Consider the following 23949-nt stretch of genomic DNA (forward strand, 5'->3'; position numbering starts at 1 on the left):
TAAGGATGAGATGAAACAGTGACCACTAGAAAATCTGTTTTAAAGCAATACTGATGAGACTCGGCCGATATTGATGTGAATTTTTAAAAGCATCAGTATAACGGTATCAAACGACCGAAAACTATTACGTAGCGATCGATACGCTGCGCAGCGGTATTAAGTCACACATCTCTTTCTTTTCTAGCTTTGTCTTGCATGCATGTTCCATTTTTTTTTTTTTTTAATCTAGTAGCAAATCCTTTGCACAAATTGCGGACTTCATTTTCGTGACGTGTTATCCACTGATAAAAACATGCATTCATCTATATAAATAGATATAATATACACGTGTACGTACAATTGAAAGATGAAACATGTATACTTTAATGGGTTCCTTGGGGAAATTTTATACCCCTCCGTCCTAATTTGTTTGCTTATTTTTACTATTTGAAACATCTTACAAATTGTATATATATTTCAATCTATAATAATTTTTATATGTAATATAGATCATAAATTTCAATTAGTTTTATAATATGATGTTTTCGAAATTATATAAAATTTTATAGATTGATTGTGAGATATAGACAAGTTTTTAAAGGGTACGTATATCGAAATTGGACAAACAAATTAGGACGGAGGGAGAAATTAATATATCCGCATAAAACCATTGCCACCAGTAAGTGGCGGCCGGAGCAAAGATTATCAAGCATTGACATCACATACTTAAGCGATGTTTGGAAAACTGAGAGAATGCATGTTCTAGCTTTAATGGGTTCCTTAGGGTAATTTTAATATTTGTGGCAAACATCGCTTAGGGTAAATTTTTTTTTAACAGCGAAAAAATTTCATTAATCTTTGAAATTGTTACAAAGATCAGTAGGAACAAGGAGAACGGCATCATAATCCTAACAAAGCTAAGAAAAATCATGTGCTCAATCCGAGACCCAATCCCTGATTGGCAAGAAACCAAATGAAGAAACCCAAAGGACCGAAGCCACACACCTAAAAGGCCGAAGCCCAAACACCAAATGGGATATGCGCGCCCAACCGAAATAAACCTAACCCCAACACCTGCCGCCCCAAAGCCACGCCACCGCCTCCAACATTCGTTAAGCCCAAACACCAAATAGGACAAGCCCAACATTCGTTAATCCTAATCTACTTTATCTTTATGGTAATTTTTTTTTACCGACTCATATTTAAAAAATTTAGAAATGTTAGGATCATAAAATTTTAGTAAGTCTACTGGTACAGATTTGTTATGGGGCCCACTACGGGTCTCACACAAATGATCCGATTCGTTCATTAAATGTAAAACAGTTTTTCAAGGGCCCCCGCGAAAAATCAGTTCAATCCGATACATATAGATGCTCGATTCAATCATATAATGTTTTATTATCCAGGAATCTAAATCAAAAGTTAGATGATTGGATCGAGCATCTATAAGTATCGGATTGAACTAATTTTTCGCGAGGACCCTTGAAAAACTGTTTTACATTTAATGAACGGCTCGGATCATTTGTGTGGGACCCGTAGAGGGCCCCACAACAAATCTGTAACTATATTAAGAATAAGCCCTATAGATTGATACATAGCAATATCTAATTAAAAAGAGAGATTTTTTGGCCATAAGTTACTCACATGTGCATGTTATATGGCGCTCAAACTTGGCGGAAGATCGAGTGGCACTAGCGGCTAAGTGATGCTATGATAGATTAAGGGGGCAAGGTGTAGGATTTTTAGATAAAGGGTGCAATGTGAAAAGAATGATAGCTTAGGGGGTAATTTGGAACCTTTTCTGTCCGGCTCAAACATAGTCATAGTGGTGGAGCCACATGGTGGAAAGCAGAGTCACCTTGCACGCTAAATTCATAGTTTGAAGTTCGAAACATTTCAAGTGTTATCAACTTTTTTGGATCAATCAAAGTCTGGTTTCTACCACGATTTTAATTGGACTCCACTTGTGGACGGTGGAATTAGTCCCCAGAAATTTGTCGAGGTGTGCGTAAGCTAGTCAGGCATCTTGAATTACAGAAAAAAAAAAAAAAAAAAGTTCACCCGACTAGCTAGCTAACTGAAACAACCCACCAAAATTTGGATGTGCTTGAAGTCATTTCTAGAAGAAATTAAAGCCCTCAAGATTGGGAAATTAGCTTTAGATATTCCAGTAAGTTAGACAGATGCTATCACACTCCTGCAAACTTGTGCTTGAATGCATTCGACCCCTACTGGGCAAATTAAATAATACCTGAGAATTCATGTTTGATGCCTAAATACATGCATGATTCCTCGCAAATAATTAATATATAAAAACTGTCACATTCTCTAGCGCGCTAGGATAAGTTGAATTAATTTTTGGAAGAGTATATATTAATTTTACCTCTAGGCGGGGAGCAAGCAAGGTCACCATATAGAATGATTGACGCTCGGGTTATCACATCAATATCATAAAATGATTGACGCTAGCTAGCTCTGGGCCGGATTTCTGTTTAAACAATATCAGAAATTAATTTCACTCAACCACCAGATCGAGAATTAATTACATGGAGAATATTTCATTAGCTAGCCAGGGAAGTAAATAGATAATTATATATGTTTAATACCCACCTAATTAAATCTAGACGGACGCGATCTTCAAGCTCAGTTAGCTAAAACAAAATTCGATCGGGAATATTGTCAGTCAAGACGTATGCATACGGGATAGAGACCTTACCAATAGGAGATATCCCAAATACATACAGTAAATAAGAAGAAGCACAAAATGAAATCTACTAAGTTCCTGATCAAGGTACATAATTCCATACGGGTGCGAAATCTCCATGAATGAGAGAAATACTCCACAAAGGAAGGAGAAAAACAACAACAACAACAACAAGTGATTTCAAGATTCTCTTTCCTTGGAATTTTAACTTCGAGAATTGTCGGCTTTTGCTTTGCTTTCCTCTGATCGTTTTCTTGTTCTTTGGCGTTTTAGTTTGGTTTTTAATTGGCTCTTGTTTTTCAGGTTTTCCTTAGGGTGCTTTTGGCGTTTGGTTGGTTTCTTGGCTGTAGCCTTGTAGGTTTCAGGTTTTTTTGGTGCGGTTGGCTTCTTGCCTTCTTTTGACTTTGGTTCTTCGGGTAGCATTTTGCCAGTGTGCCTGAGATCCTTTTAATATTTGTTTTCTTCTCCAAAAATTATAAAATCTTTTTGCTTAGCCCAAAAGGAAAAAAAAAAAAAAAACAACAACAACAACAACAAAGGGGGAGCCACCCCCTTATTTAATCTTCATAGTCCAACATTGTCATAGCGGGAGAATTTTTCGGAGATCCACTATATCATGTTTCTAACCCCACTAGTCTACTTCTAAAGTTTTTAACCCCTCTAGTTCACTAATAATTTCAATGACAAAACTACCCAATGTAAAAGAAATGAGGGCCTTGCTTAGCTGACAAAAAAATATATTTTCTTCTATTTTTCTCGATCTTGTTGTAATCACGTAACCACCACCTCCGCCACCACCACCACCACGCCAACATATAACGTTATATGTATGACAAAAAATCCTCTTTTCTTTTTCTTTTTTTCCCACCACCACCTCCGCCACCACAACCACTCTATCTCCATCACCACCATGCTAACATATAACGTTATATGTGACAAAAATTTCTATTTTCCTTTTCTTTTCTTTTTTTTTTTCCTTTTTTGAGCTCTTCCCTTCTTAAATCCGCCACCTCATTAACATATAAGGTTATATGTGTGACAAAAAAAATTTGTTTCTTTACTGGAATGGTTCTACTCCTAATTGAAAGTAAACGGCGACCCATTAGAATCGGGTGTGAAGTTGGCATTGCTTTCGGCAATGAAATATGTGAAAAATAGGTTGTGTAATGAATGCGAGACCAAAGGTTTAATGATCGCTAGGTCACATATATTGAAAATGAAGTATTTGATGTTATCAACAAGATTATAATGCAACAATCCAAAATATGAAACCGCGTCGAATGCAATTGTAGAAGCTCGTGCAATATTTTTATTTTTTATTTTTTTTTGTCGAGAGCCGAAAATGAAGATTATTATATGCCTTCAATATCTTTTAGGTATTAGTCGCAACACTTGTCAAGCTTTAATGTGAATTTTTTTGGAACTAAATTTTTAATTGTCAATACTATGATTTTTTTTTCCTGATTTATAATTGGCACTAGTATTAATGCTTATGAATGACCCCATGTGCCCGAACTCCTAAAGTCACCACTGAATCACATAATAGTAGCACAAGTAGCACATTAATCACATGTGCACTTTGAGCTTACAACTTACAGTCTTACTCAACACAATCATATGGAAAGAGAAAAAATAAAACACCACCCTTGCCCATGGCTTGTTCCAACAATCATCAACACGAAACAGAAATGCCCCAACTCAAAATTACAACTTACTCAGCACGATTTGAACTCCCTTTTTGGGGCTAACTATGATAATCTGAATTGGATCGTGAACATAATCTGGAGACAAAGTGAATTTGTAGCGCTGTAGAATCATCGAGAGCGCTATCTTGGCTTCGTTGACTGCAAAGTTTGAGCCCACACAAATTCGAGGGCCGAAACCGAACGGAATAAATCCGGTAATGTTGTTACTAGTTGCTTTAGCCACTCCTTCTGCAAATCTCTCTGGCTTGAAGAGGTGAACGTCTTGTCCCCATATCTCAGGGTCATGGTGGAGTGCTAAAAGTGGAAGGTAGAATTCTGTTTTAGCTGGAACGATCAATTTTCCCAATCTGACTTCCCTTTCAACTCTTCTCAGCAGATTGATCGCTGGTGAATACAGCCTTAGAGTTTCATTTAGGATCATGCTCATCTACAAGAAACAAGAGAAATGTTATGTCCTAAATTTAATATTCATGCGAAATAAAATTGGCAATTTTAGTGTGCTTGGGTTCAGGGATGCTTTCTCCGAAGGGATGGCTAGTGGTGGCTTGGAGGCTGGAGTTTGGTCCGACTTTAAATAGGTCGTCCACTCCGGGATGGTGAGTTTGATCCCTAGAAACTAATTGAGGTTTGTAAGCTCGGCCATCCGGATGCCCAGACAACATTAGATATCAAAATAGAAAGAGGATGATAGGAGAGTATGCTTACGGTCTTTAATCTTGCAATGCCCTCTGGATTTGGGTTCTCTTGGCCAAACAGCTGAATCACCTCCTTTCTGGCCTTCTCTTGCCAATCTGTGTGGATCGCTAGAAGGAAAATGCTCCAAGCTAATAACCCATTTGTTGTTTCTTGTCCAGCAAAATAGAATATCTTGCACTCATCTACCATATCATCTATTGAAATTCTATTCTTCTCATCAGGATCATGATTAGCCTTTATAAGGGATCCGAGAAAATCACTATCGTAGTTGTTTTCTTCTCCTCTCATCATTTTCTCAGCCCGTTTGTCGATCATCCCTATAATGGATTCTCGAATTGCTTGCTCTATTTTATCAGACTCAAGATCATCGCGCAATTTGAAAAACTTCCTGCAAACAAAAGTCAGTAAATTGACATATATAGACGAGTTTGGCAATAGCTTCTTATAAGTCGGTTTGTTTCAAAATCTTTTCAATTTTTCTTCTCAGAATATGGAGGGGAGAGGGAGGGAGAGAGAGAGAGAGAGAGAGAGAGGAACATACTCCATGGCAGGTAAGCGAATCCTAAAAACATTCCTTCCTGCGATCATTCCCAATTTCGTCAACATGTCGAAGATGTTCTCGCCTTCCAAGTAACTACTCCCAAAAGCTGTTCGAGAAATAACTTCTGCCGTCAAGAGCCGAGACTCTTTATATACATCGATCTCCTTTGCTTTATTTTGCTCCCATCTTTCTAGCATCGTTTCCACACTCGCTATCATTGCTGGAATCATGCCCTGCATATATACACAAGGCCTTCTTTGAAACTTTTGTAAAATCTTCCAGTTTGGTTTGAGGCAGTACTGAAGAAATAGAGAAAGTGTTTACCTTCAAGCTCTCTGCGTAGAAAGAATGGTTGGCTATTCTGCGTAACTTCGACCATTTTTCTCCATCTGTTATAAAGATCCCGTCTCCTATTAACTTTTTTGAGAAGACATCGAGCTTTCCTTTGAGATACGTTCCATCTTTATTGTTGAGTATCTCTTTAATCAACTCAGGTTCAGTGACAACCAATTGGGCTTGAGAACCATGCCAAATTAGATAATTTTTCCCTGTTCCATCAGGTTGATTAACAGAAGAAAATAAAAAGCTTAATTAGGCCTCCTTCGGCTAAGCCAGGTGGCCTATTTTATTTTGTATTTATTAAAAAAAATTGTATTTTTAGTTTTGCGTCAAACTTTTGTAGATTATTGATTCGTCTTGACAAGAGGAATAGAAAAAGTAAAATATTTTGACTAAAACTCGTTTTTTGAATAAAGATGAAAATAAGCCAAAAAGAGAGATTTATTGGCTTATTTTCGTCTTTATTCAAAAAATTATAATTTTCGATCATAGTTTTTTACTTTTTCGATTCATCTCATCGAGACAAATGAATAATCCAAAAAAATTTAACACAAAACTAACAAAAGTGATTTTTTTTTAAATAAAGACAAAAAAATAAGTCACCTAGGCTTATTTAGCCGAAGGAGGCCTTTAGTCTCTGAATTATTGACCAGTACTCTCTAAATGTTATTCCCTTTATTCGTTCCTTCCATTTGGTGCTCACTTTTTATGTTTTGTATTCATTATAAGATGCGTCAAAGTTTAACTTATTTGCGGCAAGAAATTTCTTTATCTCCAAATGGATTGGCGGTCACACGAACATACCTCAAAATTTATGTGTTGGGAGATTCAAACCTTGTTGTGTGACTACAAATATAGCACAATAGAGGACATGACAAAGAAAAATACGCGTAAGCTAGCCTAAAAACCTTGAATTACAAAACATCAATGACGCCTATATGGAAGGTAAAACAAAGATTTTGATACCATAGAGCTTCTTCCAAGCATGAATATGAGGCATAATTCTTGGGAAAACTTCATGAGATGAGAAGTCCATTGCATTGCTGATGGATTCTTCTCTCATCTGGATGATCTCCTTTGTATTTCCATGCAGGAATCTGTAAGCAGGGCCTTTGATTCCTTGCGACCTCATGATGTTTTGAATTCGAATTGGCGTCCACCATACTTTGTGCAAGAACCCTATAAGAGCTACTAGTAGAAAGATGCAGACACCAATTGAAAAGGAGATTATAATCATGTCTCCCCGACCCACCATGGCCAAACACACCCTTATCTTTCCTGACTGATTTAATTTGAACCTTTAACCAAGTAGGTTACTAGCTCAAGTGGAACTTATATATAGACACATTCGTATTCATAGCCATAGTTGGAACGTTTGTGATGAATGGCAGCTAGAGAGAAACCAGCTAGGTGCCAAAACACCTCCATCATGTGCGAGGCGATAAGGATGAGATGAAACAGTGACAACGCAGCAGTCGGTGGGCAAAAAACTATATTTTAAAGCAATACTAGTGAGAATCGACCGTTACCGGTGTGAATTTTTAAGAGCATCGGTATAACGGGGTGTAGCGATATCAAACGACCCAAAACTGCTACGTAGCTGCCAATACGCTACGCAGCGGTATTAAGTCACACGTCTCTCTCTTTTCTTTGTCTTGCCTGTTCCATTTTTTTTTTTTTTATCTAGTAGCAAGTCTTTTGCACAAATGTGCGGACATCATTTTTCTGATGTTATCCGGCCACCAATAAAAACATGCATGCATCTATATAATATATATATATATATATATATATATATATATATAAAATACACGTGACGTGTACGTACAATTGAAAGATGAAACATATATACTTTAATGGGTTCCTTGGGGAAATTTTATAGTAATATAACCGCATAAAACCATGCCACCAGTAAAGTGGCGGCCGGAGCAAAGATTATCAAGCATTGAGATCACATACCTAAGCGATGTTTGGAAAACTGAGAGAATGCATGTTCTAACTTTAATGGGTTCCTTAGGGTAATTTTAATATTTGTGGCAAACATCGCTTAGGGTAGTTTTAATACCTAAGCCATTTGTTAATCCTAGTCTATTCTATCTTTACGGTAATATTTTTTTTACTGACTCATATTTAAAATTTTTAGAAATGTTCGGATCATAAAAATTGGTGTTGTAATGGCCCCATAGATCGAGCGAATAAATGTCAGAGAGAAGTATGTACCTTGATTTAGAGGATGTACTTATAAAAAGTAATAAATTCAAACTTATAGATATATTAAGAATAAGCCCTATAGATTGATATATAGCAATATCTAATTAAAAAGAGAGATTTTTTGGCCATAAGTTACTCACATGTGCATGTTATATGGGCGCTCAAACTTGGCGGAAGAGTGGCACAAGCGGCAAAGTGATACTAAATGATAGATTAAGGAGGCAAGGTGCATGTAGGATTTCTTAGACGAAGGGTGCAATGTAAAATAGGATGATAGTTTAAGGGGGTTATTTGGAATTAACCCAAATTTAAAAGAAAAAAGGAGAATACTACGTACAAAGAAAGTGTAAAAGAGGGTATTTCTAGGTACGTACACTCTCTTTCTACCTAGCACTTTTAAAAGAAAAAACAAGAACCTTTCATGTTCGTCTCAAATATAGTGGTGGAGCCATATGGTGGAAAGTAAAGTCACCTTGCACACTACATCCAAAGTGAAGTTTGAAGCATCTCAGGTGTTATCAACCGACCAATCAAGGTCTAGTTTCTACCACGATTTTAACTTGTGGGCGGTGGAATTAGTCCTCAGAAATTTATCAAGGTGTACGTAAGCTAGTCTGAGCATCTTGAATTACGAAAAAAAAAAAAAGTTCACCCGACTATATAGCTAATCCAAACAACCCTCCAAAGTTTGTAGTATTTGTTTGAAGTCGTTTCTAGTAGAAATTAAAGCCCTCAAGATTGGGAAATTAGCTTTAGATATTCCAGTAAGTTAGACAGTTGCTATCACTCCTGCTAACTTGTGCTTGTATGCATTCGACCCCTACTGGGCAAATAATACTTGAGAATTCATGTTTTTTTTATGATGTCTAAATGCATGCATGATTCCTCGCAAATAATATATAATATAGAAACTGTCACATTCAGTGGCGGACCCAAGAATTTGACATAGTGGAGGCGCCAATTTTTTTTGTACAGTAATATACGAGTTACAGTTAAGCAAATTTACTTTAAAATAATTTTAGCATTCATGATAAATTAACAATTTTAAAGTATATATGTATTTTAATAACTAGCTATTTGGGCAAACTTGCGCACCTCGACTATATGCATTAAAACAATATTGTTACATGTTCATCATCTATTTTTCTATTACTAACTTTACGATTACAATTTTGGGGACCAAATGTATACAAATGCAATGTGGGCGTAGACTCGAACCCACAAATAGTATAAAAAACAAGATACACACTACTATTTTCTATTACCTTTTGGAAAACCAAAAAAATAACCCAAAGAAGAGTGTGGGGCAATCTCGAACCCAGATACTTTTTGTTTATAGAGAGAGCACTTTACCACTGCACCGATAGACAACTATGTACACGCATTCGATATAAATAATATATATATATATATATATATATATATATAAATTAAATTGCAAAAAAAAAAATTTGAAGGGCATGGGGATACGTGACCCCACGTGCCCTATGGTGGGTCCGCCCCGGTCACATTCTCTAGGATAAGTTGAATTTTTGGAAGATATATATTACTTGAGAATTCATGTTTGATTGACGCTCTGGAAGTTTGTGTTTGAACATCAGAAATTTCACTCAACCAGAGAATTAAATACATGAAGAATATTTCACTCAACCAAGTGAACTTGAAACGTTGCAAAATCATTGAGAGTTCTATTTGGGCCTCGTTGGTTGGCTACAAAGTGCAAGCCCACACAAATTGGAGGACAAAAACCAAATGGAATAAATCCTGTAACAATGTTATTTGTTGCTTTAGCCACACCATCTGGTAAACATCTTGTACCCACCATATTTCAGGGTCATGGTGAAGTGCTATAAGTGAAAAGTATAAATCTGTATTGGCTGGAATAATCAACTTCCCCTTTCATTGAGGATCAAGCTCATCTACCAGGAACAAATAACAGAGAGAACAAAAGGAGGAAAGTTATGCAGTGAATTTTATATTCGATGCATTCTGCCGTCTCAAATTCAGCTCGAATTATGCTTGTGGCCCATTGGCGACACACATGTCTCAATCAAGCCCGGCTCCAAGGTTTTCGAGATCCTCGGCCAATCCTAAAAATGAGACCCTTACTAGACAAGTTCTACCAAAAAAAAACAACAATAATAACAAATAGTCACAATATGGAAAGGAAAAACTATAAAAAGTACTCATCTTTCATTATGTAATAAGAACACAAACTACAAAGTCTCAAAAACATATTTCATCACAAACTAACAAATACATGTCATCATAAGAACGCATGATCATACTTGAATATTATTCTTTTTATATTTTTAGAAGCAAAAGTATCAATTACACTTGTATAATCTACCTCTTCTACCAATTCACTTCCAATCCACCCACTAATCCTATGTCACCCCACAAAGATACAACCAGCACAAACCACTTGGAAGTGACACCATCGACAAAGCCCATCTAAAAACAGAAATTTAGATCTATTGCTATAAGTTTTCAGTTTCTCCTTCTATTAAAATTAGAAGTTCACACACAATTGTTCTTTCTTTTCTCTTGCGCATGCCGTAGCGTCCACAAGCTAGTCTATGCATTTAATAGAAGTTCACACACAATTGTTCTTTCTTTTCTCTTGTGCCTACCGTAGCGTCCGCAAGGTAGTCTATGAGCAACAGGACGAAGCAATCTTTGGACATGCGTCATTTAGGTTCGTTTAATCTACACAGACCTGGCATTTTCCATGTTTCTTCTTCACACGCGTCATTTAGATTCGTTTAATCTACACAGACCTGCCATTTTCCATGTTTCTTCTTCACACGACCGTGTTGGCTAACCAGGTCGGGTATTGGACCTCCTTGACGGCTTGGGCTTTCAAGACAAACCTCCTCAACGACTGCCTCGGTATGATATTCTCTCACGCCATTGTGAGCGATGCTTCTACTTTGACCTTTAGATGGCTGAAGGAAATTGTAGCCCCAGCTCTGGTGGATGTGATGGCCATTTTTAAACCGTACAGAAGGAAATATGGAACCAATGAAAATTAAATACAGGAATAACTTCATTCTTCTATGAGATTAGCTTACAACAAAGGGCAAAGATATATGTGACAGTGCATTGTTGATTTTACAGAACATAACGGCATTACAAAGCGAGGTTCTTTTGCTAAATTTAAAGTAGCATCACCTATGACGCAACAGAACCATTTTTCTATAAGAACCAAGGGTCATTCTTTTGTTTTCGTTTCAGCCTAATTAAGATTCTAACTGAACTTTTGCTGCTCAAGTTTCTCAACAAGAGCCTTCTTTTGATCCTCTGGCAAAGCTTTGAAGGTGAAGACAGACTTGTCTCCAATATCATCCTGGGAAGTAAGAAACCAAATGTCAAGTGAATGCAATCACATGTGACAGGAATATAAACAAATTGCATTGTAGAATATTCCGCAAACTAAATGGGATTTAAAAGATCTACCTTAATAGGCTGAGAGAACTTCCTTCCAGCAAAAATCACGAAGAGTCCCATCCACACACCCAGTAGAGTTACCTTCACTGCATCATCCATTATACCAGTCTATACAGTACAAACAAAGCTCATGAGTATCGAGAGGAAGAAGCATTACCATCCGAAATCGTACGTCTATACTTAATGCATGAACCAATAAAGTAGAGTTCTCGAAAAAAATATTCATGGTTTCCAAGATGCCCATTTCTGAAGTCCAATATTTGACAATCTCAATCCCATTGAAACAATTACTTGGTCAATGCTACCCATTAATTAGTCTTATGGGCCGTTTTCGTATCTTCCGGGTTGTGCTTCAAAAGACAATTACAATAATGGATACATGTAGAAATTGGAAGGATATTAGAATCCCAAGGGAATAAGCTGGGAATTGTTTGTACTGGTCCTTTTGGTTGCATACATTCCTTGGCATGTGATTTGGTCACAAAGAGATCAGGCTACCTGGCTTTCCCAAACTAGATCATTCAATTTTCACCAAACTATAGTCCTAAACCTTGGCCATAAAACTTACAGGGTTACACCCTTGCAACATAAGTTACCCATGAAGACCTTGTTGAGCGATAAAATCAAAAAAAGAGTTAAAGAGGGCTCTAAACAGTTATAATCATGAGAGTACCAGGTGCCCAAGAAGGACCGAGGGAATGATAAAAGTCAGGATACCAGCCTCCAACTTTCCATAGCAGAGGCCTGTTCAATAATAAAAGTAACCACATATAAGGATTCCCACAATAAAATAGTGCTGAACTTTCAAACGAAGTATATGATATGACGGGCTTCTCATTCATTGGCAAACAAGATCTGACTATCTGTGATTCTGTGAATAATTGAGTGTCCAATATATATAGAGCTTTATAAGATATCAGTGAACCAACCAACTGGTTTTCAGGAATAAATAAATAAATTCTCTCAATGAACCGAAAAACATTCAGGGCTATCCTCTTGTTGCACAAAGACTGAAAAATGAGAATCATAAAGACAGCTAAAAGTATTAACCTCCACTCGAGTAAAAAGGGAAGCAGAATAAGACACGCACTCATGCACACTTTGGCAAAACAGTGTGAAGCAATGGTTCAGTCCTTCTGAGGGATGAGTGTCTACTGTTTAATGAATCCAGAAAACAGAAGTTTACGACTGGTTGTAAAAAAGATGAAAAACAGACAGAACGTAGCTCAGAAGTTTGTTTTTGGGTAAGTTTGTATGTAGTTTTTGTCAACAAGGGTAGTATATCAAACAAATGTGAACCACATTTACATCTCAAAGCTGCTGGCGCTCCTTAGATATAGTATATCGAAGTAAATCTTAGTCATCGACTCGTAACTTTGTGTTTGCAAAATTTGATATTGTCAAGCATTGGATTTGTAAATTTCTCATATAATCTTCCCAACTATGAGCATCAAGCCAATTTCAGTGAAAATTCTTGTTAAGTATCTGACTCAAAACCAATTGGCAGTGAATAGAGAGGCTCCCAAACTCTTATAGGAGTAATAGCTTTAGAGGTAACAATTTACACATGTGGCTTGCAAGTTCTAATAATTCTTTTAGTGCAGCCTACAGTTCCAAAGGTTAAACAATGTGACTAGGAACCACGGTATCGTGCTACAATCCCTCCCTGCCCCCCACAAGCAGGTCCAAAAGGGAAGCACCTTTTCCCACGGAGGTAGGAAATCTTGATTGAAATAGCAGACCACAAGCACAAAACTTAGGTTTGGTCTTCAGTAAAACGGGAATGCCACGTGGCTTCATACAAATAGGTAATGACTAGGAATAGATTTGATTATGCATATAAGAATATCTACGTGGAACTGGAAATACTCACAACTGAACCATGAAATAAGTACTAAACATGCATGAAATCTTTACCTTCCTTGAAGACAAGTCCTGTCAATGCTGCAAAGAGTGGCCCAACAAACCAGACAGCTGTTGGGTTGTCAATGACATATTGCACTAAATTCTCGCCAGCTGGTTGAGCAAGGCTGAAATATGTTGCTAAGGATCCAAAAATCCCGAGTGCCCATAATGCTTGAATAGTGCGCTTGATCTCAGTTACATATATGTGAATCAACACCAATGATAAGCCCAATCCTCCAGCTCCAAGGACATAAAAGAAATCAAGATTCTGCTTTATTAAGCCGCTCAATGGAGAGTCATCGGGAAGGAAAGCCGTAGAAGCAGCAATAACAAAAGAGGTAGCTGCAGTCACTAATCCTGATCTGTACAAAATCACCTGTTGCATCAGGCCAAGTATCATTGCGATGCTACTAAATAAGCAATTTTACTGTGAACTAGATGAGCCGCAATTATTTTAATGATGGTAGCAACATCGTTGAGCGATTCTCCGTACCTTTCAAATCTACTCTCGTTTTGATTACGGCCTCGAACAAATCGCTACATTCCAATACTTATTCCTCTTTCACTCATCAAAATTTTTTTATGATGGCATGATGTATCAAATATAACCTAATTCCAGTGATAAAGGAATGATCTCTCAAACATAACCTAATTTGTGCAGCTTGCTTTATTCTATTCCAAGAATAGATTGAATTTTCTTTTTTGAACTGCCATAAACTTCCAAAAGTTATCAAGATCTTAGTTCAGTACATTAGGAAGAATACATTGTTCTAAAAATTCTGTACTTCGAACTTACTTTTTCATGAACAACTACGTAATTAAGTTCATTCCCCAAATAATGAATCTTCCGCAGCTGGAGGAGGATAATTTAGTCCACAGAAGGGCTGAGGCAGTCAATGAGGATTAAAGGCTGTTGACAATGACTTGATGCACTTTCTGGATAGACAATCTTCTGCTTAAGATTACACATCCTAATCTATGTTGGCATCCGTTGGAAAAAAAAAACTACTCGGTTGCATATCTTTGCAGTTCTATTTTAGCTTGGCTTGGGGTACAACCTCGTATAGTCAACTTCTTTATGGAGTAATAAAATTCGTTGAGGAATAAGGGGCCGCTGCTCCTATTCAGTATTGAGAGGTCCCCTGGGCAGTGAGGAAGTATTGGAGATCGGCCCCTGAACATCTGAAGGTACACACTGAACAGCATTTTGAACATATGAAAAGGGGTAAATAGAGAAGTCAATGAACAATTACAAAATCCAATGACTTTGGACCAATGTGTTTTTGGTTTTGTACCTTTCTTAAACAGAAGTGCTATTGACAAGCAAGCATCGAAGGTAGAAGAAGTCTCAACAGTCAAGGTTCAAGCATCAAAAACTAGTTATGCAAGTATTTCTCAAAAGCATGGTTGCAGGAAAGCCGTCAATTGGGAGCTCCAGCATTCTTATCAAGTATTTAAGGCACACAGGATTAAGGCACACGGGATTACATTAGAAGAGATCGATTAAACAGTCCATAGAGCGAATCCAGGATATTTCACTAGTACATGGAGATTAAGAGAGTCCATTGAGCTTCAAGTCATCATGTCCGAGGCTTTGGTTCTTCATTACCTCCTTGTTGGTGAAGACCTTTGGTGGAGTCCAAGGGCATTGATAAAACCGTAAAAGACCTCTGGTGGATTCAAATGACATTGGTGAAGACCTTTGTTGGATTATCGTCTTGTGGACTCATTGCTACGTTCATATGTATTCAGCACGAGCAACACAAGTCATAGATTTTCGGGTTAATAGTGATCAGTAAGCTAAAGCACATTGTACCCGTTTGATATTATTGCGCTATGTTTTCTAGACATCATTTGCCTTGAAAAAAAAGTAGATGATCAATTTATAACCCCACCAATTGGGCTTTTTCATGTTGAAAAAAGGAGGGTCTCATTGGCACGGTTTATTTGCATTAATTACTTGCGATTTATTTTAGTAATAAGTAGCTAACCAATCGGACAAAGAAATCTTCTTTCATCACCTAAAACAAAACCACCAATTTCCATGGGTAAGAGGTTGTCTTACATGTAAGCGCAACATTCAAAATGCTTAAGCAAAATTAGTGTGGAATATTGCCTTGTTGTAACGAACCTATCATCGCGCTCTGTCCTTTTTTGCTTGAAATATGTACGTGTAGTCAAGGTACACCACACCTCCGCTAGTGAGCATTACTCCATCATACCAAACAACTATCGGCACAAGACCCACCTCACTTGTGTCGGAGCCAAGACTAAACTCTCACTGCATGTAAGTGGTGTTAGGATAGGTTTAACCCCCGCTACCAAGACTTGAATCTGGGTTTTGTCCAACAAAAGATCTGAGTTTCCACAGCTAAACCAACACCAACACCTCATTGGTCTATCGTTGCACTCTCGACCTAAAATGAGCATATCCGAAATGTCTCAGGCATAACTTAATGTGCATATAGATATTATTGTGTATTTGGCATAGTATGAGGTGTAAGACCCCAAACCCATTATTTCAACCAGGAAATATATTGTTTCGATAAATAAATTAAAATAAAAGGAATGAAATAAAACGATGAACACGCACCTCTCGAATGTCATTAGGATCAACAGTCCAAGGACCATAAATTCCTTGATAAACTGCTACTGAGTTTGGGTCCACAGAAGTATCAGAGCTTTCACCTGAGGCTTGGCACTTGACGGATCCCTTTGCAATCAAAGCCCCATTACATGGCCCAGATACACGGCGAAGAGACGTATAAATTTTGTTTGGCGTGAGTAACACTGATTTCGCCTTAGAAGAAGAAGAAGAAAGATTTGGACACAGAGGAACGAAGACCAAGGCAGCAGACAGCACTCTAGTGGCCATGGCAGGCTCTGACTGTGAGCCAAAATACAAGCAGAAGCTATAAGCATCTTCACTTCCTTAATAATATTGGTTATTTAAAACTATTTTCCGCATCCAAAAATTTATATGTTGCGATACTGCATATTGTAAAAAGAGAATAAGTTAATCACGGACGAGCAATGAATAAGTATTCATGGGGCCGTGCAATCTCAGCCGTCCGTTTCGGCAATCAATGGTTGAGATATTTTTAAAATATTATCGGAGTTTAGCACGGAAGCACAGAAAAGTTCGTAGGACTGAGTGCAGGCATGCCAGGACTTGTCGCTTCCAAAGTAAAGGACTGAAAGAGCCCCTTTCTGACTTCTAACCGTGAGAGCGAAAGTGTTGTTTAAGGGCGAGATCACAATGTTGGTTTCGTGGTTTGACACAACGGTGGGGGACTTAATATTTGCTAACTGTGTAGGACAGAAAGAACAACGTAAAGAACTTTATTATATCGGAATAATAAAGTTTGCGTACAACGAAAAGATAAAAAATCCAATAATTATTGTCAGAATCTAGAAATTCATTAACAAGATACCACCATCTCTATAATAATAAAAAATGGTCGAAACCACTAACTATTGTCAGAACCTAGAAATTCATTAACAAGATAACACCAAATCTATATAATAATTAAAAAAACAGAATCAGTAAATGCAGATAATGCATACCACATTCCAAAAAGAGAGGATCCAAAACCTGAAATCAGTCATTCCAATCAGTCATTCCAAACATTAAATAACTCATATCCTCCTTTACAACAGCATCCCATTTTCCTATCCGGCTTTGACATAATCATATAAAAAATATTTTGAGTTCTCAAACCATTTTGGTTGTTTGTATATTAAACAGATTTAACTTGATTCAAAGCAAAAGTATATAGCTAGTAAAACCGAAAAAGACAATACTTGGTTTTCACGAACAAGAAGAAAAGAGCTCACAAATATTTATGTAAGTCATTTTCCTTGTAGACAATCAGGTTCAGGGATCATGCCCACCCAATAAAGATGTATGATGTATGTAAACATATAGTTGAAATATGCATCAGAGGCACCAACTGCACATACTTAAAAATGTATTGAAACAATATTGGTAACCTAGATGTTAGTAAGCTTCAATTTTTTTATGAACATTCAAGTTTTATGAAGTTAGTTAAGTCATACTGAGAGCCCCTTACTTTTCTACCCGATACACTAAGGAAGCAGAAAACAATTACCTCAGGATTCGCTAGCCTTTGCTTTTGTTATATTCAGAGCATGTGGAACAAATAGTATCATAAGTAAAAAGAGTATTTTTACATTCTAAAAGGAACTTTTTCCAACATCCAAATGCAGACTCGACAGAATGCCATAGAAAAGACTCTTTACTATTCAACATATGCCACACCATGCCCCATCTTTACTTGTTCCCTAATAGCAGTAAAATGACCAACATGGAACCCCATACAGCCCCCATACACAGGCAGTAACATCATTTCATCGTATTTGTATTGTAAATACACACACTACACTACAAGAATTCGTAGGAGACTTCCAATACTCATAATCAGAACAATGCAAAGAACACAATCTGTCCAAAAGACTCAATGCAATTTCATAGGCCCAAAATAGCAAAATCAGTACCAAATCAAAATCACACCATTATGGCCAAGTTTTCAAAATCTTCAACATTCTAAAATAGTTTGCATTTTGTAGACAGAAACCACATAGGCACGTACCATAAACCTTAAATCGGACAAAAACAGAAACTTATAGGGTTTCAAAATTAGGCTGATTCAAAAAAAAAAAAAAGAAAGAAAGAAAGACAACATTCGGAAAATACTCTAAATTAGAGAAACTTGAGGGTTTGAAAAAGCGAAGGACTAATATTAGTCGATACAAGCGGGTCTTCTTTTTTTTTTTTGGTAAACTTTGAATATTTATAAAGCTCAAACAAGGATTACGACAGGCCTTAGCCAAAACAAGGAGAAAACACAACCTATCAGCTATGCACAAAGGGGTCTTCTTCGCAACGCACTAGACCCATGCACGGCGGCGAAATGCCAAGGAATCCAACCCGCCGTGTCAGCTCCTAGTCAAGCGGCGCACCGATGACCACCCGCTGCCGTGCACAGCCCCAAAAATATGCCCCAACTCTTGGTCCAAAAAGTAAATTGAGAATCAGGAGAGAGAGAGAGAGAGAGAGAGAGAGAGAGAGAAACCTGGTAATGAGAGCTAGAGACCGAGTGGCTGCATCATCGTCTGTAAAACGTTCAGAGTGAATGAAGGAGAAGAAAGGATAAGAAGCGTTTCTCCGTTGATAAGTACCAACGTTTTCCTTTGGATTCAATTTGTAGTAATCTAATTGGACACATGAATCCAGAGTGATCAGAAATTTCAAATTTGTCTTTTTGCACTAAAACAAGAATAGCTAGAGGAATATAAGAATATAAGTATTTGTTTTTAAATAGGTACTTATTTTCAATTTTTAAACTAAAAAATAAAAAGCTTATTAAAATCTAAAAATATACAATATTGATCTTATTTGAAAAATTATATTGATCTTTCAAACAATGCAAAAAAAATTATTTTCGTAAACTCATTATTTTTAAACTTGAAAATTACAAATAAGTATTTATTTTTTTAAAAAGTTTATGAATCTAAAACATCAACCATAGTTGTCAATCCCGTACTGTACCGGTCGGTACGTACTGGATTTGAAAAAAAATCGGTACCCTAACACCCCAATACCGTTCCGGACTGAATACTGGATCTTACCGTCGTCTCGGGAAATACCGGCCGAGACAAGGTAACAGGAAATCCCGTCCGGTATTTTGCAGAACGAATTTTTTTTTTTTTTATGGGTATGATGTATTAACCAAAAAAAATAAAGGGACAGAAATTTTTGTATGGGTATGATGTAATGTATTAATTGGTTTCCGAATCAATTTTTCCAAATTGCCTTTGACCACAGCCCATTTTCCTGAGCACGCAAGACTCTTCTTGGGTCCTCATTCACAAGTCCATTAGTGTGCAAAGTCATTTAAGATAGAAAAGAATTTTGTAACTAGGCAATGTGGAACAAAAGACAAATACATAAGTGTTTTATGATGAATTGTATGGTATGAAGGATTTTTTTGAATTATAATTATATATAATTATTATATATATTGTAGTTGCGGTAAATCCAAAACGGTACCCGGTATTTGACCGGTACCGGTATGTACCGTACCTGTAGAAAAACTGGTACCCTGACCGGTACGGTATTCAGAACATTGCATCAAACACAAAATTGAATTCAATGCTGCCAAATTAATTAATCAACACAAAGGTGAAGTTGTATGAATGAACGGCCACCGTTGTTTTTGGGCCGTTTTTCCCAGACACAACTGTTACTGCTGGGAACCTAATCCAGTGGATTCGGCCCAATGTTTTTATGGATTAGGCTCACTTCACAATTAGAGTAGGTTTGTGGTATGTTGGAGGATTTATACTTGCTTACAAGCTTTCTCTTTCTTCAACGATTTCTTTGGATACAGTTGGGCCATCTGCAAGGACGTTCCTCGATCGTTCGAGGTTCGTATAATCATGTATGTATCTCTCGCTCTGCAAGAAAGGCCGGGTCGTCTCTATCTCTCCAGTTATCGTATTATCCTGTCAAATTGGCACATAGTCTCAACTTTAGAAGTCCAGCCATGGACTACTTACTACAAAGAGGACTTCACAAAATCGTCATCAAAACCAATCCACAAGCCAAGACCATCAAGTTGATAAAGGAGGGAGACGCACGTACACTATTTCCCTGTCAAGGTGCACACTCTGCATGATTCCTGCCCCAAAGGGAGGAGAACTCGGTCTATCGGGCTAGGCTCTATTGGGCGGAGGATCCACCTGCAACTATTTTAGTTTAATTACTTAACCCAATCAACATCGGTTCTTTGCAAGTTTATATATAGAGCTTTTTTTTGTTATTTTTATGTATCAAAAAAAAATCCATGTCAATTTTGTTGATCATTAGTCATGCAAAACTTCCTAACGATCGATGGATGAGCATGTGGTCTAGCTCCCCTATCATGTGTACAAGTGAGAGTGAAAGATGCATTAACCTCACGGATCTGTTAAAATTAACCTTTCATGGTTGTGTACAATATAGATTAGAAAATGATTGTTGGGCTAAATTATGAGTTAGAGCGATGGATAGCGTCATAAAATGACCCTTCTTTTATAACTAGGTGAAATATTGCATCACCTCATGTTAAATTTGGACTAAAGTTGATACAAGTACAACGTACATGGCACCTTAATTTTTCTGAAAACCAATCATCTTAATGGAATACAATTTTGCTTTCCCACAAGAATTAAGGATAAAACAATGCTAAAAGAGCTCCAAAAAACCACTCCAGGAGTAGCAGCTAAAACAATGCTAATGTGTCTGCAAAGAAAAGCAAGACAAGGAGAAAAAAAGAAACAGAATCCATGACAAAACCACTAGGACACTGAAACCTAAATTACTAGATATTGCACATTCCTAGATATGCAACAATAATGAATATCCCAGAACCCACAAAATGAATAAGTCACCAAGATAGTTAATGGAGCAACAACAACATAACTGACTAAAAATCGATGGATTTAAAACAACAAATGCATGGCAACATAACATCCAGTGAGGAAATAAAAGACAAAATATTGACAAAAGGTTAAAATACCAACCTGTCAAATTTTAAAAGTGAACGTGACATAATCAGCACAAATAACCAGAAATGTGTAAAGTTAACCACGAACCAAGACAATTAGAAACCTCAAAATCTAAGTTCCATTGATAGATCCTTCCATTTTTTCTTATATATTATATATTTAATTTAATAGGTCCGTAAAGTAAATGAACAAGCATATTATTTAAGTGACTTTCCCTTAATGTCAAGAGTGTTAGTTATATCAGTTTTAACAGCATTTTTTTTAAACAGCATTTGACCAAGAAAAATAACACAAGGGAAATAATCAATGTAACTAATTACCTTCAATACAATTATACAAATAGAACATGGAGATAGGTTTTAAAAAGAGATTGCCTATGCCACCAATATTAGGAGAAGTCTTTACAAAAAATGTCGTTCCGATAATCACCCTAAGCATGGTTTCTTTATTGACAAGTCAATTGGTACCCAAATTCTAGCACAAACTGATAAAGCTATTAAGAAGATAACTCTAACAAGGAACTACGCCTCCTTAGCTTATGTTGATGACAAAACAAAGTAACTAACCCAAGATGCACTTTTGCATCTAAAAAAAAAAAAAAACAGAAATAAAACTCATTCTGCTAATAGCCTAGTTAGTGCAAACCATGATTAATGCATCAATTTAAATGTTAGGCTTGATGCCTTGACGAAACCAATTACATCCATTGCATGAATGATGCGTCAATTTAAAGCTTGATGTTTGCCAAACTCATAAAAAAACACAAACCAACATATGGATTGCTGCTACATGACTGATCATATTAGATTTTTTTTGTAAAACCTTTACCAAAAAAGGAAAAAGAAAGAAAGAAGAGAGAAAGAGAGGGATACGTAGGATACTCGATACCGATAGCACATTTTGGTAAGTTGATTCTACTCTCAAATCAACAACCCTGAAAAACAAAGGAGAGGCAAAGGGTAAATAATGCAAAAGTAGAAGTCAGCTGGACAAAGCAAAATGGATCAGAGTTTGGTCAGTCGATTCTACTCACCGAGTTGTCTTGACTGTGAAATTGGATGGCTCCTTAGATCTAGACACTGCAACAGCTCATCGTAATCTCCTAGGCACTGCTTCGTGATCTCCTACCCCATCGTGATCCTAAGTCCTACCCATCGTGATCAAACAAAGAAAAAACAACAACAAATAACAATAGAGCTTTCATGATAGAGAGAGGCGCGAACCCGCTGAAAATACACAAAACCCACCCCAATCACAACTTATTCCAAACATAATCATGGGAAAAGAACTAAATCTCGGAGGTCAAACTGGGGATTCTACAAATCAGAGCAACTTGAAACTTCCTTTCACTTTTTTTTTTTTTTTTTTTTGGGTTGTTTGGTTGGCGATAATTGAAAACATGGATAACATACCCCTATTTTCATCGGACTGCGAACATGTATCATGCTAGACCCAAAAGAAGATGAAGAAACCAAATCAGAAAACGAAGAAGTAAACCAAAAAAAAACATTATGAAGCAGCAGACAGAGACATCCAGTCATATACATTACAAGCAAAACTATTGAAAATATGTAAGAATTGATACCTGTGTTTTAACGGAGAGGAGGAAATATATAGAAACGCACGGATTCGGCGACATAGAGTGCAAAGTCAGAATCGATCCTAAAAATATTTGCTGCGTCGTCACCGTCTTCTTCTCCTTCTCTCTCTCCCTCTTTTCCTCCCCATCCAGATTCCTTCAAGATTTCTGAAACTCTGTTGTAGAACAATGTTTGCATCAAAAGAAAACCATAATAGAAGTACATAAATGTGAGGTCGAAAACCTTTATTATTTAAATTGAAACTTGACTGCAAACCGCTCCATTAAAAACCCACACCTATCTAAACAGCTATGCCTAACCCTTCCAGTCCTTGGCCGTGGCAATGTCGCCTCCTATTTTCGGGCGATGTCTTCTCCAATTTTCTGGCGATCTTGGAGGCGAGCAAACTCGCAGCGCCGGCCTCGCCGCCGGTGGCGCGAACGGAGGATGCATCGCCGCGATTAGCAGAGGTGGTGGATGGAAGTTTGGAGTCTTCCTTTCCATGGGAGAGGGAGAGGGAGAAAGGAGGGGGTTTCGTCTGTGACGGGTTTCGGGTTTGGGTGTGGCCGCCGTGGGTTTGGGTGTGGCGGTGTGTGGAGTGTGTGTAGATAAGTGATTGAGTTAACGGAAACTGGCGAAGAGAGGAGCCAGAGAGGCCGTTAATGGAGGCGGCAAAATCGACCGATCTCGAATGCGGCGGTGTAGATATGGGATTGTGCGTCAATGTGGTGTGGTACGGTGAGAAAGCCTCGGAGGAATTGACGGAAGAGAGAAGGAATGCAGCGCTCTGCATTTAGAGAGAGAGAACAGAAGAAGAATGAGCGAAGAACGGTGTCAGTAATCAAATATGACACCGTTGGGATCCCCACTTGTGGTCCCCACTGCACTTGTTATTTCCTTATTTCTAGGGATCCGTTTGTTTGTTTCATCTGATTTTGGTGAGAGAGACAGTTTGTAAAGATATCTCGTTTAATTACGGATGGTTTTTGAAATTTGAATGTCAATTAGCCATTACGTTTTTTTTGTTAATTGTTAGTAAATGCTAACAGCTATTTTAATTGTTCCCAGCAGTATTTTTTTTTGGGATCCCAATAGATTTTTTATTTTAATCCACAACAGGTCTATATTTGGCATTCAAAAAAAAACTATATTTGAATCAACTACAACGGTTATTCATAATCCAACCAATCGTTTGATGAAGTTTATGCCAGTTCAATGGCTCTTATTTGATCAATGAATGTTTTTATTTGTGAACAGCAAAAGAGA

At 37.3% G+C, this 23949-nt stretch overlaps 2 protein-coding genes, 2 long non-coding RNA genes and 1 other non-coding gene across 6 annotated transcripts; 1 reads left to right on the forward strand and 4 right to left on the reverse strand.

Annotated features, from left to right (window-relative positions):
* Positions 1 to 4301: 4301 nt before the first annotated feature.
* LOC131310533 (cytochrome P450 CYP749A22-like) lies at positions 4302 to 7430 on the reverse strand. Its single transcript, XM_058337605.1, has 5 exons — positions 6932 to 7430; positions 5951 to 6174; positions 5627 to 5859; positions 5095 to 5473; positions 4302 to 4816 (listed from the first exon to the last, which is right to left on the reverse strand). The coding sequence occupies exons 1-5, from the start codon at positions 7218 to 7220 to the stop codon at positions 4388 to 4390; spliced, it is 1554 nt and encodes a 517-aa protein (XP_058193588.1). The 5' UTR covers positions 7221 to 7430; the 3' UTR covers positions 4302 to 4387.
* A 2920-nt stretch (positions 7431 to 10350) lies between these two features.
* LOC131310546 (uncharacterized) lies at positions 10351 to 11074 on the reverse strand. The gene is made up of 2 exons (XR_009195252.1): positions 10957 to 11074; positions 10351 to 10895 (listed from the first exon to the last, which is right to left on the reverse strand). It is a non-coding gene; the product is annotated as an uncharacterized LOC131310546 (long non-coding RNA).
* Positions 11075 to 11207: 133 nt separating this feature from the next.
* LOC131310541 (uncharacterized) lies at positions 11208 to 18780 on the reverse strand. The gene is made up of 6 exons (XM_058337615.1): positions 18628 to 18780; positions 16125 to 16418; positions 13544 to 13907; positions 12300 to 12370; positions 11636 to 11734; positions 11208 to 11525 (listed from the first exon to the last, which is right to left on the reverse strand). The coding sequence occupies exons 2-6, from the start codon at positions 16404 to 16406 to the stop codon at positions 11427 to 11429; spliced, it is 915 nt and encodes a 304-aa protein (XP_058193598.1). The 5' UTR covers positions 16407 to 16418; positions 18628 to 18780; the 3' UTR covers positions 11208 to 11426.
* Positions 13948 to 14075, forward strand: LOC131312244 (small nucleolar RNA snoR86). Its single transcript, XR_009195811.1, has one exon. It is a non-coding gene; the product is annotated as a small nucleolar RNA snoR86 (small nucleolar RNA).
* Positions 18781 to 21466: 2686 nt separating the features above from the next.
* On the reverse strand, positions 21467 to 23120 carry LOC131310544 (uncharacterized). 2 transcript variants are annotated; one of them, XR_009195250.1, is made up of 4 exons: positions 22981 to 23120; positions 22689 to 22850; positions 22133 to 22250; positions 21467 to 22037 (listed from the first exon to the last, which is right to left on the reverse strand). It is a non-coding gene; the product is annotated as an uncharacterized LOC131310544 (long non-coding RNA). The 2 variants fall into 2 exon arrangements; XR_009195249.1 differs by having other exon boundaries at positions 22133 to 22329.
* Between the last annotated feature and the right edge of the window lie 829 nt (positions 23121 to 23949).

This window comes from Rhododendron vialii, chromosome 12a, assembly GCF_030253575.1.
Source record: "Rhododendron vialii isolate Sample 1 chromosome 12a, ASM3025357v1".
Lineage (NCBI taxonomy): Eukaryota > Viridiplantae > Streptophyta > Magnoliopsida > Ericales > Ericaceae > Rhododendron > Rhododendron vialii.

Bases quoted from the DNA above. Each gene is read 5' to 3' on its own strand.
- LOC131310541 (XM_058337615.1), bottom strand. From the start codon at position 16,406: ATGGCCACTAGAGTGCTGTCTGCTGCCTTGGTCTTCGTTCCTCTGTGT. The intron at 13,908-16,124 runs GTGCGTGTTCAT...CTGATGCAACAG, and splicing joins ATCCTAATGACATTCGAGAG to GTGATTTTGTACAGATCAGG. The intron at 11,526-11,635 runs GTAGATCTTTTA...CTTACTTCCCAG, and splicing joins AGTTCTCTCAGCCTATTAAG to GATGATATTGGAGACAAGTC.
- LOC131310533 (XM_058337605.1), bottom strand. From the start codon at position 7,220: ATGGTGGGTCGGGGAGACATGATTATAATCTCCTTTTCAATTGGTGTC. The intron at 5,860-5,950 runs GTAAACACTTTC...GTATATATGCAG, and splicing joins TCTACGCAGAGAGCTTGAAG to GGCATGATTCCAGCAATGAT. The intron at 5,474-5,626 runs GTATGTTCCTCT...TTTTGTTTGCAG, and splicing joins ATTCGCTTACCTGCCATGGA to GAAGTTTTTCAAATTGCGCG.